At 42.7% G+C, this 14,782-nt stretch overlaps 2 protein-coding genes across 2 annotated transcripts; both read right to left on the bottom strand.

Annotated features, from left to right (window-relative positions):
* Positions 1–570: 570 nt before the first annotated feature.
* nfkbil1 (nuclear factor of kappa light polypeptide gene enhancer in B-cells inhibitor-like 1) lies at positions 571–3,800 on the bottom strand. Its single transcript, XM_086187209.1, has 4 exons — positions 3,421–3,800; positions 3,213–3,325; positions 2,481–2,592; positions 571–2,395 (listed from the first exon to the last, which is right to left on the bottom strand). Exons 1-4 carry the CDS (start codon positions 3,692–3,694, stop codon positions 1,815–1,817), a joined length of 1,080 nt encoding a protein of 359 aa, XP_086043335.1. The 5' UTR covers positions 3,695–3,800; the 3' UTR covers positions 571–1,814.
* A 4,164-nt stretch (positions 3,801–7,964) lies between these two features.
* On the bottom strand, positions 7,965–10,347 carry LOC147244056 (apelin receptor B-like). Its single transcript, XM_086187041.1, has one exon. The coding sequence runs from the start codon at positions 10,288–10,290 to the stop codon at positions 9,220–9,222; it is 1,071 nt and encodes a 356-aa protein (XP_086043167.1). The 5' UTR covers positions 10,291–10,347; the 3' UTR covers positions 7,965–9,219.
* Positions 10,348–14,782: the final 4,435 nt, after the last annotated feature.

Genomic DNA, 14,782 nt, shown 5'->3' with positions numbered 1-14,782 from the left:
CCCTAATGGATGTAATGTTTTTAATACTATTGTAATTTTTATTACTATCACTATGTATCAGATTATAATCTATTTATTACTCTATAGCCGCTGATTTTATAGGTAATTTCCTCGTGTCCTTTTTTATGTTCAATGAATATTCGATTGCTGTGTATTTCTGTATCACTGAGCGTGGACGAAGCTATAAAAATAAGGTGACCTTCCCTCGCCTTTGTTCTATATTTATCCTATTCACATGCAGCCTTCAGATGTGCAAAATGTGTGTTAAACAATGAATAAATTGTGCAGAGAACATACTAAGGTTACAGAAGAATAAATATTTAAATAGACATTCTCTATTCAAAAGTATGGCATTGCGATGAGTAGATGTAAGTCATTTTTTGATGTATTGGTATGCACATAATTCTGTTCCCAGTATCTTCTAAATATAAGATTTACGGGCTTTTTCTGAATGTTCTGAAGACCTTTTATTTCAAATTCACAGTGATTACACGTTTGTCAGATTGTACATCACATTAACTTGTTTTGAGACTGATAGTATTGACATCAATTAAATAGGTATATTAAATACTGGGGAAACAAATAATGATAATCTTAAATCACTCTCATCCTCCTTCTTTCATTCAAAAGAGGAGAATGATCCACAGCGTGTAGTTACGGATCCAAACCATTCTGTTCCTTTGTCTCGTTTTCATGTCTGCTCGTCGACAGCTGAACACAGAGGGGGATTATTGACAAACCTGGCAACCAGCGCATCTTCTTATTCAGTTCCATCACTAAAAGCGGGCCGACTATCTGCTCCCCTTTGTGTGTGAAAACCTTAAATTGAGGCTTCATGTTGAATTTGGTATTGATTATCGTTTTGAGAAAACACGAACGTGTGTTTGTACATCACGTCGGGGGTCACACACGTTTTTAATAAAATAAGTTGCACGCGTTTCCAGGCCTTCCGAGCAACATTTTATGACCCAGAAATCTTTGAAACCATACTTGAAAAATTAGAATTAAAAAAAAAAAATCCACGTTAAAATGTGCAAAAGAGTATGTTACTAAAAAGGAATATTAATCTTGGTATCGTAGTCAATCATTGCAGAACTTAATTGAATAAACCTAAATAAACAAAAACATCAAAACATTCTGGCTTTATTTAATTACCCTCTTTTCACCTCCATCTTTTTATATTTTTGTTTTCATATCCCTTCCTTCTCTTTTAGCAATGTCATGATGTCATTTCCTGTGTTTTTGTTTTTCTAATTATCCAATCACATTTGTTTGGTGCTGAATAGAAAGAAGCTCTGAAAGAACCCCTCCGTCCAGATGAACGTACACGCTTTAGCGAAATGTTGGGAACTGAATAAAGCAGAGAAAAGTGAGTGTGGGAGTATTTATTCTTTGTTTTTTTATTCATATTCCAAAACTTCTCTGTGCCTGGAAATCAGCTTTTTAGAAATCTGTAAATTTCCAAGGACTTTCACGGCTGTACAAACCCTCAAGGTGTCTTGAGTTAAGTGTTAAGTGTGTCAGCGGTGAGATGAACACTGAGGTGGGAAACTATGGCACGAACAAACACAAAAGTGATTCTGGGTTTTAGAAATCTGAATAAAGCTTGGAATTTAATAATCATGAAATGAGTAATTTAAGAAAAAGCATAGATTAACTCCAGACCACAAAAACTCCTGATGTCAAATAAATAAATAAATACATCAAATTGAAAGCAGATGTTTTACATCAGACTAACATGATCCAGGTGTGGAAGAATCCCACCCTCCTGGATCCAAACGTGTACATTAACTATATGTCATCATATTCTAGATTTACGTCCTCAGACTCTGAGCGAGCCGATTCAGCTCCTGAGACAGAGCTGTGACCGTGTCCAGGATCCGCTGCTTGTCCTGCTCCTCGAGTCGGGCCTCACACCTCTGAGCGAACTTATCAGGATGCCACAGCGTTTGCTGCTTGCGAAGCATTTTACGAAACACCGGCACATCCTTGCGGTCCACCCCGTGCAACATCACGTCCACCATCTCCTGAACGGTGCCGCGTGGCCCTGCTGGCCAGGGGATGTCGCTGTAACTTAGCTTAGCATTGCCCGCTGAGGAGCCAGCTTGGAAAGTGGCGGCACAGCCTTCATCGTAGCGGCGCTTCTTCACCTGCCGAGTCTCTTCTTCTTTGCGGGCAGCGCGAGCCAAATACTCCTCATGTTCCCTCTGCAGCCGTTCATGCAGCTCCTTGTAGCTTTCCTCCTCTCGCTCCTTCTTCCGTTTTTTCCCTCCAGAGCATGAGGCTGCCAGTCTTTGAGCTTCGGCGTTTTTTTTCTGGAAATACTCATTTCTAATACGGTCAGCCCAGTCGCCAAAGTCTTCCTCATCGTCATCAACAGGAAGAAAATCATCAGCTGTGAACCAAACGCAGCAGCATTATTATCACAAGAACGAATATGAAAACAAGGACCAGTGTTCGAGTTTGGTTTTAAACTGTACCATCATAAACTCCGAAGGTTTCACAGAACTCATCCTCGCATTCACCAAACAGCTTCTCCAGCCATTCTTTCTCTGCCTCACGTTCAGTTGAACAGCCGGCGTTCGCTGTTTTCTGCAAAGAATTAGAGTACAATCACCATTAACTAAGTTGTCATTAGCTTAGCTTGAGGCCTTTCTGTCTACAAAAGCAGCCTGACTGGCGCCCTCAAGCTTTGGTTTGCTCCTCCTTGATCCTAGTTCACATTTTGCCACAGTAACTTATTTAAACTGCACCCTCTCTAAACAAGCCACTGGACAGTTTTCAGTCATGGAAGCTGCAGCAGGATGAAGATGAGTATAAACAACACGGGAGGAGCAAAGAGCAGAGCAAAGTGACGGTTGTAAAGTGTGTTATTTGCCCAGTCTAGTCGTAGTATCCGGTGACATCACACGATGTGGATACTATGGAGAAAAATAAGCGGGCGTTTTAGCAACGAAAAGGTCTAATATTAGAGACAGTAAAATGTGAGAGGAATGTCTGTCCAATGTCTGCCACCAGTTTACACTGCCACATCTATCAGAATTAGTCTGATCAAACTGCTGTAGGATTTGTGATCGCATTAAAACTAAGTCATTACATATGCTTGACATACGGCAAATAAGTGAATTTATTTTACTCAGCCTCAGTGCACTAATGTTAGATGCAGCCCTACATTTGTTGTTTTATTATCACCATCACGTCTACCTACATACCGGTGTGAACTTGGTCCAGTTCATGAGGTCCTGAGGTGTCACTCCGGCACAGTTACAAACGGTCATAGCCTCTGGACAGCTCTCTCTGAGTGGCACTACCAGGTCGATGTAGGCTAAAGGAAACACCAAAGGAACCAACCTAAGTAACGAAACATTAAAGTTTAAAAAAAAGAAATCTATCAGTAGCTCATTCCACTGTCCTCCTCACCCGTTTCCCCGTGTTTCAGGGCCCCGTTAGCTGCTACATGTAGCGCTGTGTCTCCTCTTCGGTCTTTCTGGAGGACATCCGCTCCGTGTTCCAGCAGCAGTCGCATTGCAGCGTCGTTTCGCAGGGAGCAGGCCAGCTGCAGCGGGCTCCTCTGCCTCTTGCCCACGGCGAAGTTAACGTCCAGTTCCCGGTGCTTCCGCAGATACGACTTCAGTTTTAGCAACTTATTCTCCTCCACGTACTTCCATACCCGCTTTTGGCCGCGGGACAACATACTGCTACAACGTTAACTTCATGAGAGAGTTGTGTTAGCCGGAAAAGGCCGCAGCAACATTAGCCTAGTTAGCATAGCGTAAACTGGTCCGTTTTCTTTGTGATTCCGGAGGTAGCTGCCGCACGGAGAGAACAGTTCCGGGACGGCGTTGATCCGACTTTATCACTAGATGGCAATGTTGCTTCTGAACCGGTCATTTAAGTTGTACCCGTGTTACCTTACTTGACCCCCCCCCCCCCCCCCCCCCAGCTAGACAGGATGTCATGACCCTAGCTATATCTATCTATCTATCTATCTATCGATATCTATCGATATCTATCTATCTATATCTATATATATATCTATATATATATACAGATATATATTTACTGTATATATATTGTATATATATACTGTTTATGAAGGCACCAGTTCATACAGTACATGCAGAATGACCTGGCTTAATATTAATTAGCCGGAAAAAAAATGTGATATCACAAATCCTGCTCATAAGATGGCGTAGTCATTATTTAACTAAGTATTGGTTGGCTCCAAAGTTGTCTATGCGATCGTACACCAAGATTGAAATGTCAAATCAATATAATGGCTGTCTGTGTAGTGCAGTGCAGCACACATACTTGTCTTTAGGGACATTGAACACCCCCCCCCCCCCCCCCATGCATGAATTATGCACAGACACAAAAGTTTTGTCAATTAGGTGGATGTGCTGGTGCTTGAGCGCTGTTAGAACCCTGATGATCTTCCCAAGTTCCTTGCAGCCTGCATCCACCACTAGAGGGACACACAGAGAGACTTGGACATTTTTAGGCGATTTGTGTGCTTCATCTGAAAGACTTTATTTTGATACAGCAAAAGGAACTGGAGGATTCACACAGATTGAGAGCAGCCTGGGATCTTTGAAAGACACTATACAAATTCAACTATCATAGCTATTGAGTATTTTTCTGACTGACTGAAATATGGCCATGCACCTGACCTGTCATTGTTTTAATGAACTGTCAGCAAAAGCATCAACTGGTAAAAATCTTAATGGTTGGTAAACCGGTTGATGCGGGCATCACCAGGACTAACTTTTTGACATTAACCCAAATAAAGTGTCATTATTTGAGTTATTACCTACGTAACCCAGGCTTGGAACTGGGTTTTCTAAACAGGTTTGAAGCGCACCACCGTGAAATGATGTGTGAAAAGGTCGCTTTACCTTTTTCTACTGACCTTTATATTTACCTTGTAGCATCTACAGCTGGAGAGAAGTTCATAAACCTTTAATACAACATAACACAAAACCTTGTTACCGTTCAGCTGGGAGTTAAACTTACCACTTGTAGCAGCATCATAGAACATCTCTCAAACACATCTTCGATTTGCCCCTCCAATAAATACACCTGTGCTCTTCTGGAGCTCAAACCGTACGCACGTCAAAATAAAAAAACTCATCACAGCTGACTAGAAACTTGACACAAATTAAACTGGTAGATGGCAGCCTTTTAAGAAACATTTTATTGGTTATTTACAGTTGTAGAATAAATTGAAAAACTATGAATTGGTTTTGCCGTCTCACATCTGTCCCCATATTTTATTTTCATTCATGCTCTTTGTGTAAGCAGTGTTTACAGAGGACTTTTGTAGGCCCATGGTTGATAAAATTCTGTATTTAACTCTTAAAAAGCCACTAAGGCTCATAGTTTGCTTATATGAGGAAAAACATCGATAATTTAATAATGCTAATTTTATGTATGGTTTTGTTTTACTTCTGTGAGACCCCAAGAAGAGTCACTTCTACCATGTATGGCAGCTAATAAGGACCTTTTTTTTTCCATGAGCCCCCCCCCAACACACACACACACACACACACACACACACACACACACACACACACACACACACACACACACACACACACACTTCCTTGCTGTTACAGAAGCTTTCAGTACATAGCAGCAATCACACAGAGCAGTTTATGTTTGCCTCTGCTCAGCTTGCTGCTGTGTGCCACGAGGCCTCTCTGGATTGTTGTTCCTGCACCATTTATTGTAAATTCACTCGTCTGTGCAGTTTTCTCTACCTGAGATGCCTCACTCAGAACAGCTGAGTCTCTTTTACTGGCTCGGTCCGGCTGCCGATTACAGGGCATCCATTTAGACCTGAGGGATGGAAGGATGCACAACGGAGAGGATGGAGGAGGGAATGAAGGGACCCTCTGTGTCCCGTGAAGAGGATGATCTGACTCACATAACGCAAGATCCGGAGTTTTCCAAAGCTTGGGCACTTCCACTTTTTTTTTTTCTTTCGCTGTCGGAAACGACGTGTCCCCACTAACGATGGTGGTCTTGTGTGAATGCCTTTGAAATGTCTGCCATGTCAGGAGATAGGGAGACAACGGGCTTGTCACTTTGGGTCAGTGTCTGTTACTAATAAAGGCGTTAAAGTCTTCTTTACAATAGTGCTTTTTTTTTTGGTGAAAATATCTCAACCTTAACCCTCCATATGACCAATGCAGAAGAGGTTCTGGAGTAAGCACCCTCAATGCATGTCTCGCTGAGGGCCTTAAAAGCAGTGAGATCTGAAAGGCAGGATATCCCTGATCAGGAACCTTGTACTTACTCACCCGCCCTTTTGTCTTCCTCTCAGCCCACTGACTTCTATCCTGTCCGAGAGGTCTATCGTCCTCCTGGGATGACAGGGAGGAGTGCTACGAGACATAGCAGCAGAAAACATGGGGTCCTCCAAGACACTTCAGGGGGCAGCTTGCCATCCTGATACTCAGCAGTCATACCAGGCTCAAGGTCCGGTTTGCTGGCTGTGCTGCTTTGCTTCCATTGTTTGGATGGAGGAGAATGCATGCAAGCTTCCTCTGTCTATTTTTTGCTTGAGCCAGTTTATTGGGGTTTGATTTATGTCAGTCAGACACATGCTTCACACACATAAGGCCTGGCTGCAAGCCTGGCTGAAAACAAAACAATTGCAAGGGCTATTTGCCACCCATAGATACAATAACTGATGATTTAGAGTTCCACCCCTATAGAAACTCTTCCTTAAGAGTCTATTGATATTCATGACCTAATAGCCAAACACACGTACTATCACACTTTGACTCTGTTACCGCGCCTGTTGTTTCATACCTTTCTATTCATCTATTCAGACTGAAAGCGTCCGTTCACTCAAAAATACACTAAAAGTCGATGAGATAATGAACATGATTTGGATTTTATTGCCAGATCAGAGTTGTTCACCTCGTCCAGGTCAGATGTTTCTGTTATTTTGGATTATGAAGTTTCCCTCTTTAACTTTAACGGAGACTGCATTCTGGCTTCTCATTAGCAAATTTACACAAGAAAGGCTTGTGGAAGTGAGAATTTAAATGTGGCAAAGACAGCCTTTTTTGTTGTTGTTGCTGCATTTAATTCAAATGAAATCCATCATGAATATAAGAACTGTTATGACTTTATCATCACTTTATTGGACTTTGATTTGATGTATTTATCCCCCTGAAAACACACCTTGCCAATGGTGAATATACCAAAAACCCATGTTTAAACCCATTATGTAAGATGAACAAATGAGACCTTTGTATGATTCAATGAATTTATTGTTTGCACGGTTTAGAGGGAGAAGCTGAAGACGGTCGGGATCCTCCCACGGCAAGCCCAGTCCCGGCGTAGACACTTAATTTTCAGACTCTGTTATTAGAGAGGAATGAAAACATTTGCGTAATGGTTTCTCAGACAAACACCGGCCGTGTGCACCAAAGGACATAAATCATAGTTGTAGCACTTTGTTTCCAGCTTCGGTGTCGGCCATATTCATGCCATGAAATCTATGTAATTTGATCACATTTCGCTTCATAAAACTTGAAAATAATCTATCCAGATGATCTTTAACTGCAGGCTTTGATGCTGACAGGTGGAGGATAATAGTGAGGCTTGTAAAATAAAGCCGCCATGTGGAATTTAAAAGTGTAATGTATGTGATTTTCCCCAATAAAACGCGGTGTTGTGCAGACTCAGTGCGTCAATTGTGCTACAGTTTTTAGCTTTTGAACCCATTTACACCTAAAATGGCAATAAAAACATATTAAAAAAAAACCACTGTTAGAAATGCCTGCTAAAACCTTTATTTGACAGCCTCTGTAGCAGGTAGATACATGAAATAAAGTTTAAACTTTTGGATTTTATTTTTCATGTTACACGGCGTGTCTTTTTACCCTTCAGATACAGACACAGGAAGTTCAGCCTTATTCACATTCATTCCGATGGTAGAATCCTTGAGACTAAGCCACCCTCCATCACAGGTATTACACAGGAGATCGAAATCAGTAACCCTGGATTAGTCCCGTCCTTCTGTTTCCCCGCTGTCGCTGATTACGTCCTGTAAAAAGCTCATTACAGTCAAAATTGATTAATCATTAAATTCTAATTCAAAGCTCAACAATCTGTTGTTGCCTTTGTTTGCTCAAAACAACGCTATCATACCTCGGTGATGTCGGATGACGGTAAAAGGAATTTATCGTGGTTGATTCCCTTGAAAATGTTTATTCTCGTGAATTGTAAGAGAAGAAACAAACACATGAGAAGAAGGAAACAGAAGTCCAACATGCATTTCCTGCAGACATATGCTTTGATTTTTTGCCCCGTGAAACACAATGGGAGTGAGGCTGACTCCCCTCAGCAATGCACAGACAGGAAAAAGCACATTCACTGCAGAGGAGAAAATAAAGTTCGGCAAGACTCAGCATCACAAGTAACAGAGACCAGAGAATCAAGAATGTTTGTCAGAGCACAATTCTTTTTTTATTACAAATCTCAGAGTCAAAAATAACATGTATTCACAAAATGCTGTATGACAAATATATTTGTCAGGAACACACACAGAAACAAACTCACACATACCGGCTGTCAAAGCAGTCACCTTTTAATTGGGCTCTATACCAGCCTGAAAACATTTGTCAGCTGCCATCTGTCTGTCTGTCTGGGACTCCCCCTCCCTCCTGCTATCCTGTCTCGCCTTACAACGCTCTTATCAGACTCAAACACCTCTTGCAGACTGGTGCACCCTTCTGATACACACACACACACACACACACACACACACACACACACACGCGCGCGCACACACACACACACACACACACAGATGTAACGCTGCCAGCTGCAGCGCAGACACTACAGATTGAGCAGTCTGGTAGATATCACACCTCAAGTGCTTACAAATGAAAACAAGAAATGCATGAGTGGTACATTTCATGGTGACTTGAGGTCAAGTCTTCAGAGTTCATAGTCCACAGGAGAACCAAGACAAATACATGTTGACCTTTTTTAAAAATACATTCCTCAGTCAGGTTTATGCTTGGTTCCTTGTAGTCATATAAGTTCTGCTCCCTGCTTTTGAAAGAGAAGCCGGATGCGTCCAGATGCTACAAACCTTCTCCAGTCTAACCACTGAGTCAACTGACCGAAGATCATCAATGAGCAAGCACCAACTGTTTTAATTTACCTCCCAGCATGCCTCTGGGCTCTTGGGGTTAGCTACACCTTTGTGGCCAGAGACTGGGCCTCCGTCTTCTGAGAGGACAGGGAGCTGGCAGGGCTTGCATGCAAGAACTTCTTGAGTTTGAGTAGGCAGAGACACTGGGATCTGAAGCGCAGGTCAAAGAAGGCGTAGAGGAAGGGGTTGAGGCAGCTGTTGACATAGGCCAGGCAGGTGGCGTACGGGTGAGCTACCAGCAAAAAACGCAAGAAGGCACAGGTGGCAGGAAACAGGTTCAGGTAGGAGAGGGCATCAACACTCTTCACCACGTGGAAGGGTATCCAGCAGGCGGCGAACACCACCACCAGCGTGGTGATGATCTTCAGCAGCCTCCTCTTACGCTGGTCTTCTTTGCGCAAGGTGTTGAAGTGGCGAGTGACTGTGCTGCCGATGAAACCATAGCACACCATCATCGCGACGAAAGGCAGAAGAAAGCCCAGTGTTGAAGAGGAGATGCTTAGACCCGCAATCCAAAGGCTCTCTTGGTCTTTATTTGTCACCACCAGACTGAAGTCCATGGCACAGGTGGTCCGGTTGCTGCTTAGATCGTATTTGGTGGTGCGGAAGAGCAGAGTGGGGGCAGCGAGGAGACCTGACAGCACCCAGATGGCTGTGAGGGAGGCTCGCATGTGGCCACGGGTCCGTAGCTGGGTGCTGGACAGAGAGTGGACGATGGCGAGGTAGCGATCGAAGCTCATACAGGTGAGGCAGAAGACGCTGGCGTACATGTTTAGCAGGACCACATAGCTGCTGATCTTACATAGAGCCACCCCAAACAGCCAGTGGTAGCCCTTGGCTGTGTAAACAGCCCACAGAGGCAGCGTTACCACAAAGGTGAGGTCAGCCAGGGCCAAGTTTCCTATGTAGACATCTGCAGCTCGCCGCTTGCCCTGGGCTCTCCACACAGTGAAGATGACCACTCCATTTCCAGAGAGACCAAGGATGAAGATGAGCATGTAGAGCACAGGGATGACGGCGTACGACGGCTTCCACTCGGAATAATCGCACATGGTGGAGTTTTCAGTCTCCTCGTAGTCGTAGTAATCATAAGGGTCCTCGGTTGCCTCCATTTCTATTCTCTGCCTTCTCTTCTCACACAGAAGTGTGTAGCAGATAGATCCACAGTTCAGCACTCTGAAGTCTGTTGCTACATGTGATATCGACTCACCCTTATATACACCCCCTCCTCTTGAACCCTCCCAGGATGCCCCCTCCTCCCCTTCTCCTCTCTGCTGTGAAGAGCATGCCCATTCATTGCATTTGCAGTATCACCAGTCAGACTGAAACAGGTTTCATTGCTCTTAATTGTAACACTTCGTCTTCATTATTATTATTTTGAATCAATTTTTACCAAATGAGAGCTGCAAGGATGACTCTTCAGCAGAGAAATGCCCCCCTCCTGATCAAATTTCCTTGTAATTCCCACATATATGATGACTTTGTTTTATTTCTCTGAGGGGAAGAAAGTTTATTAGACATGTTGGAGAGTAGCCCATGAGTCAAGCCTGGACATGACAAGTTTCACCAAGTAGTCAATTTCAATATAAATTGAGAGTCGTTCTGGCACCGTAGTGCTCTGCTGAAATCTGAATAGGCTGCTCTATTTCCATCCTGTAGCAGTCTCTTTCATGGCAGAACATGCTCCAACACGTAGAGCCACAAGCTAAAAACAATAAGATGAGACAAATAACTCACTGGCCTCAGACCTGAATGTATATGAAGCACATAAACTGATGACTATCTCTAAATATGCCAGACAGCCCTGGATTAAATTCCACCATTTAAATTTACAAGAGAAACTGATAAAGCCTTGGAATGAATCAAATTATATACTCGATAGTCATAACATCTTAAGTGATACTTCAGACAAAAAAACTGTACTTTGCCTTTCAAGTACTCACAAAAAAGGAGTCAAGCTCACGAAGACAGTTTCCCCCCTTCCTGCATTACTTGAATATGACTCCGAAATGCAGAAAGATCCAGCAACAAATATTTAGCTTGAAACTAACAGAGACTGACCGTGCAAAAATGTGTTAAAAATGTTTGAACACAAATAATGAAAAGAAAAAAGGCTGGGCTGTAACTCTTAGCCCAGACATCTTTAAGTTTGTACTTAGTGCAAATCAAAGTGTTGATGGAATACTAAACACGCAAGTGATGAAAAAGACATGGATTGCATTGCATGGCGTGCTGGAGAGTTCATAAAAGGACAGTTTTGCTGCTGAGAGGCTCAATGTTGGCTTCGAGCTAAATATACATGGCCGGCCCTTTCTGCATTCTGGAGTCACAAAGAAGTGATGTGGCACAGAAAAAGAAATGTTTTGTAAGCTTTTGATTTATTTGAAAGGAAAAAATATGGGGCAGCACGGTGGTGCAGTGGTCAGCACTGTCACCTCACAGCAAGAAGGTTCCAGGTTTGAGTCCAGGCTCCATCACAGGATCTTTCTGTGTGAGTCTCCATGTTCTCCCTGTTCCTGTGTGGGTTCTCTCTGGTACTCCAGCTTCCTCCCACAGTCCAAAGACATCAAGAGAGGACGAGGCTGATTGATACTCTAAATTGACTGTAGGTGTGGCTGTGAGTGTGAATGGTTGTCTGTCTCTATGTGTTGGCCCTGAGATGGACTGGTGACCGGTCCAGGGTGAACCCTGCCTCTCACCTGAAAGCTGCTGGGATAGGCTCCACCCCCCATGACCCTTAACAGGATAAGCGGAAGAAAGTGGATGGATGGATGGATTTCTGTCATTTGATAAACAACAAAATGGATCAATCAAAGCCAGTTGAATATCTAATAAAATGTCCTATACTAATACTAAATAAGAGAAGGGATTAAAAAAAAATGTCAAATGTGATGTGATCAACCATTTTCACAAAAAGACACTGAACACTGTTTATCCATCCAATTTTTTATTGGAGAAAACTTTTTTTCATTCATTATGGAGGTGTTTAGATTAAGCCGAAGTGAATATTAGAAAGTTTCCATAAATTTCGAATATGATGTCATGTATGTATAGAATATTTCATACGACTGAGTGGTGTAACTACTATTTCCAGAGGCTTCCAAATCCCCCCACCCCGCCAGCGTATGTGCAACATTAAACTTGGCAAGGCATCAGAGCTAGCATGGGAATTGCAATCATTGTGACAATACCAACTACTTTTCTAACAGGTCAAACCATAAAGTCATTTACAAATTGCAACTCCTCATGTGGGGCTGCCACGTGGCTGTTATTTTTTATATATTGAGAGCAAAGCTGAGAGCAAGATTAGCTAAACATAAACATGCTACAAGAATATCTCATGGATGAATATTATAAAGAAGCTGGCAACAGCTTTAGCAATACGCTAAAAATACCTGGTATAGCAGCAAACTCACAGACTCTTACAAAGAGAACTGGATGTTGGATGTTGGATGTTGGATGACAGGAAGTGGTGGGGGGGTGAAAACACATCTTCGTTGTGTACCTAGCTGGGTTTTATGTGCCGACCTCCCCGTAAAAAAGTTTTCTTTTGTATATTTGTGCATGGTAATGTTATTTCTTATGTGTAGTTTCTTTCTTCTACTTAATATTTTTCACTTGATGATTTTTAGAGCTCTTAAGAAGCAGATAAGCGACATAGCAGCTTTTGTTGTGAAAGATGAAAACATTTACTCGTTCCAAACACAGATACTTTGTCATTTAGTTGGGTCGCACTTGCTCATATGTGTGTTTAAATCTTTGCTATACTTTAATAAAACTGTCTGTTTTGTCATGTAGCTATTTTTGTTTTTATTGTTATTTGTTATTATTAATGTTGGCTTTCTGACGAGCTAAATTACACTAGCTAATTGTCAGTACACAACCTGACAGTTGACCTCCTTAGCTTCATTTCATTTATTTTGTCATGAGTGATGAGGCTGTTTGTCACAAATAGAGCAGATATTCTGGGGCAACCATGTTGCCTCTTTGTTATGTAAACTTTCTTTTCTGGGAGGTGGCACCTTTCCACGGTTGCATCAAGAGAACCAGATACGGCGTCTGAGCCGAGGCCTCATTCATTACCTTGAAAGCTGCTCAGTGGCGTATGAAGCCAAGAAAGTTCAGCTTTTGGGTTTGAGGTAAACACAAATGGGCCACACAGGACAACAGAGCAAGCAGCAGAAACTTCTGCTGGACAAAGTGTCTAAATTCCAGTTTGTTTCCAGTTTCCAGGAAATGTCACTGCTATTTTAGACTTTCCAAATATTAACCACACACATCAAATCATGGTTGTGTAACGAGTCATTTAGCTGTGGTTGTGAAGCTAATAAAATATGTAGCTGACACATTCCATAAGGGAACGTTCCAAATTCCATCTGTAAGAGCACAGTATTAGCTACATAAATCACATGACTACCCACCTGTTGCACTTACCTCAAATTAATCATGTGACTCATTAACATCTAGCCTGGAGGCAGCCATTTTGACTCACCCCATAGAAGGCGGTAATGATGGAAACATGAAGGTTTGCACTGTTCTTAGGACCAGGCTCAGCCTCAGATTTCAATTAAAACAACATGTTCTAATTTTACACATCGTTTTCGTGGAAATCAGTAAATGCTGACTATGCAGCTACTTCACTCGACTTTAAAGGGTTAACAAGCCTTTCTTGGGTGTATTATCCAGCCCAGGTGGGACGCCTCAATCCGCAGGCCACTCAGCAGCGTGGCCACAGTGGCGCCGGGACTCAGAACTTTAGACACAACTACTGTATCACTCAACAATCTCTTCCTCCACTGATCCCTTCCTCCACTCCTCCATCCTCCTTTCCTCTCACCACTGACCTCTGCCTTCCTCTCATTATGAAGACAAGCATTTATTCCTGTCTCCTCTGCTTTTACCGTCATTTACTCTCAGAGGACTGTTTGGTTTTGCCAGTTATTGTGATGTTTGTTCATTACACTGATGTAATTGTGTTTACACGCCTCCGCCCAGCTTATGTCCTCTCTCTCTTAATTACTTCAGCTCTTTGTCCAACCCAGCCGGCGTTCTGCAGGACGTCGGGCCAAAAAAATAAATAAATCAAAGCGAGCTTCCTATCCTTTCTCTGGTGGCACTGAAGTCTGTTTTTAGTTCATTGACGAGGATGTGAACAAAATAAAACACCACTCCTTGGCAAATGCATCCATCCACCCACTCACTTCACCCAAAATCCCCTCATCAGGGAAGTGGAGGAGACTGAACTTCTCAAAGATGAGAGTTTAGATTTGAAAATGAAAGACGCCTGCACAGAAAAGCGAGTTATTGTGACGAGTTCCAACAAGAGAGCATCAGTCCTTTCACTCAACGCACCAATTCTCCTGTCTCTATGACATTCTTTTTATGTTTGTCCTCTTAATTGCCCACCTGTGTCCTTAATTGATTGTGTTGTTGTTTTGCCCTCTTGTGTGTGGTCTTGTGCTGTAAACCACACACCAGGAGGACGACCACACCAAAGTTGCGCCCGTCTTCATCCCCGATGGTCGTCTGTCAGCGACGAGTTAATAACAGAAATAAAGATGGCCTCGCATAACACGCTTGAAGGTAGAAAGGCACACACACACA

The sequence above is a fragment of the Aulostomus chinensis genome, chromosome 19 (assembly GCF_037954235.1).
Source record: "Aulostomus chinensis isolate RoL2024-O1b breed Wild chromosome 19, RoL_Achi_v1.0, whole genome shotgun sequence".
Lineage (NCBI taxonomy): Eukaryota > Metazoa > Chordata > Actinopteri > Syngnathiformes > Aulostomidae > Aulostomus > Aulostomus chinensis.
The sequence above is the reverse complement of the archived record's forward strand: the minus strand, read 5'-3'. Positions and strand labels throughout refer to the sequence as shown.

Excerpts from the sequence above, each read along its gene's own strand:
- nfkbil1 (XM_086187209.1), bottom strand. The coding sequence starts at position 3,694 with ATGTTGTCCCGCGGCCAAAAGCGGGTATGGAAGTACGTGGAGGAGAAT. Across the intron at positions 3,326-3,420 it reads CCTGAAACACGGGGAAACGG|CCTACATCGACCTGGTAGTG; the intron begins GTGAGGAGGACA and ends TGTTTCCTTTAG. Across the intron at positions 2,593-3,212 it reads ACTGGACCAAGTTCACACCG|AAAACAGCGAACGCCGGCTG; the intron begins GTATGTAGGTAG and ends AATTCTTTGCAG.
- LOC147244056 (XM_086187041.1), bottom strand. The coding sequence starts at position 10,290 with ATGGAGGCAACCGAGGACCCTTATGATTACTACGACTACGAGGAGACT.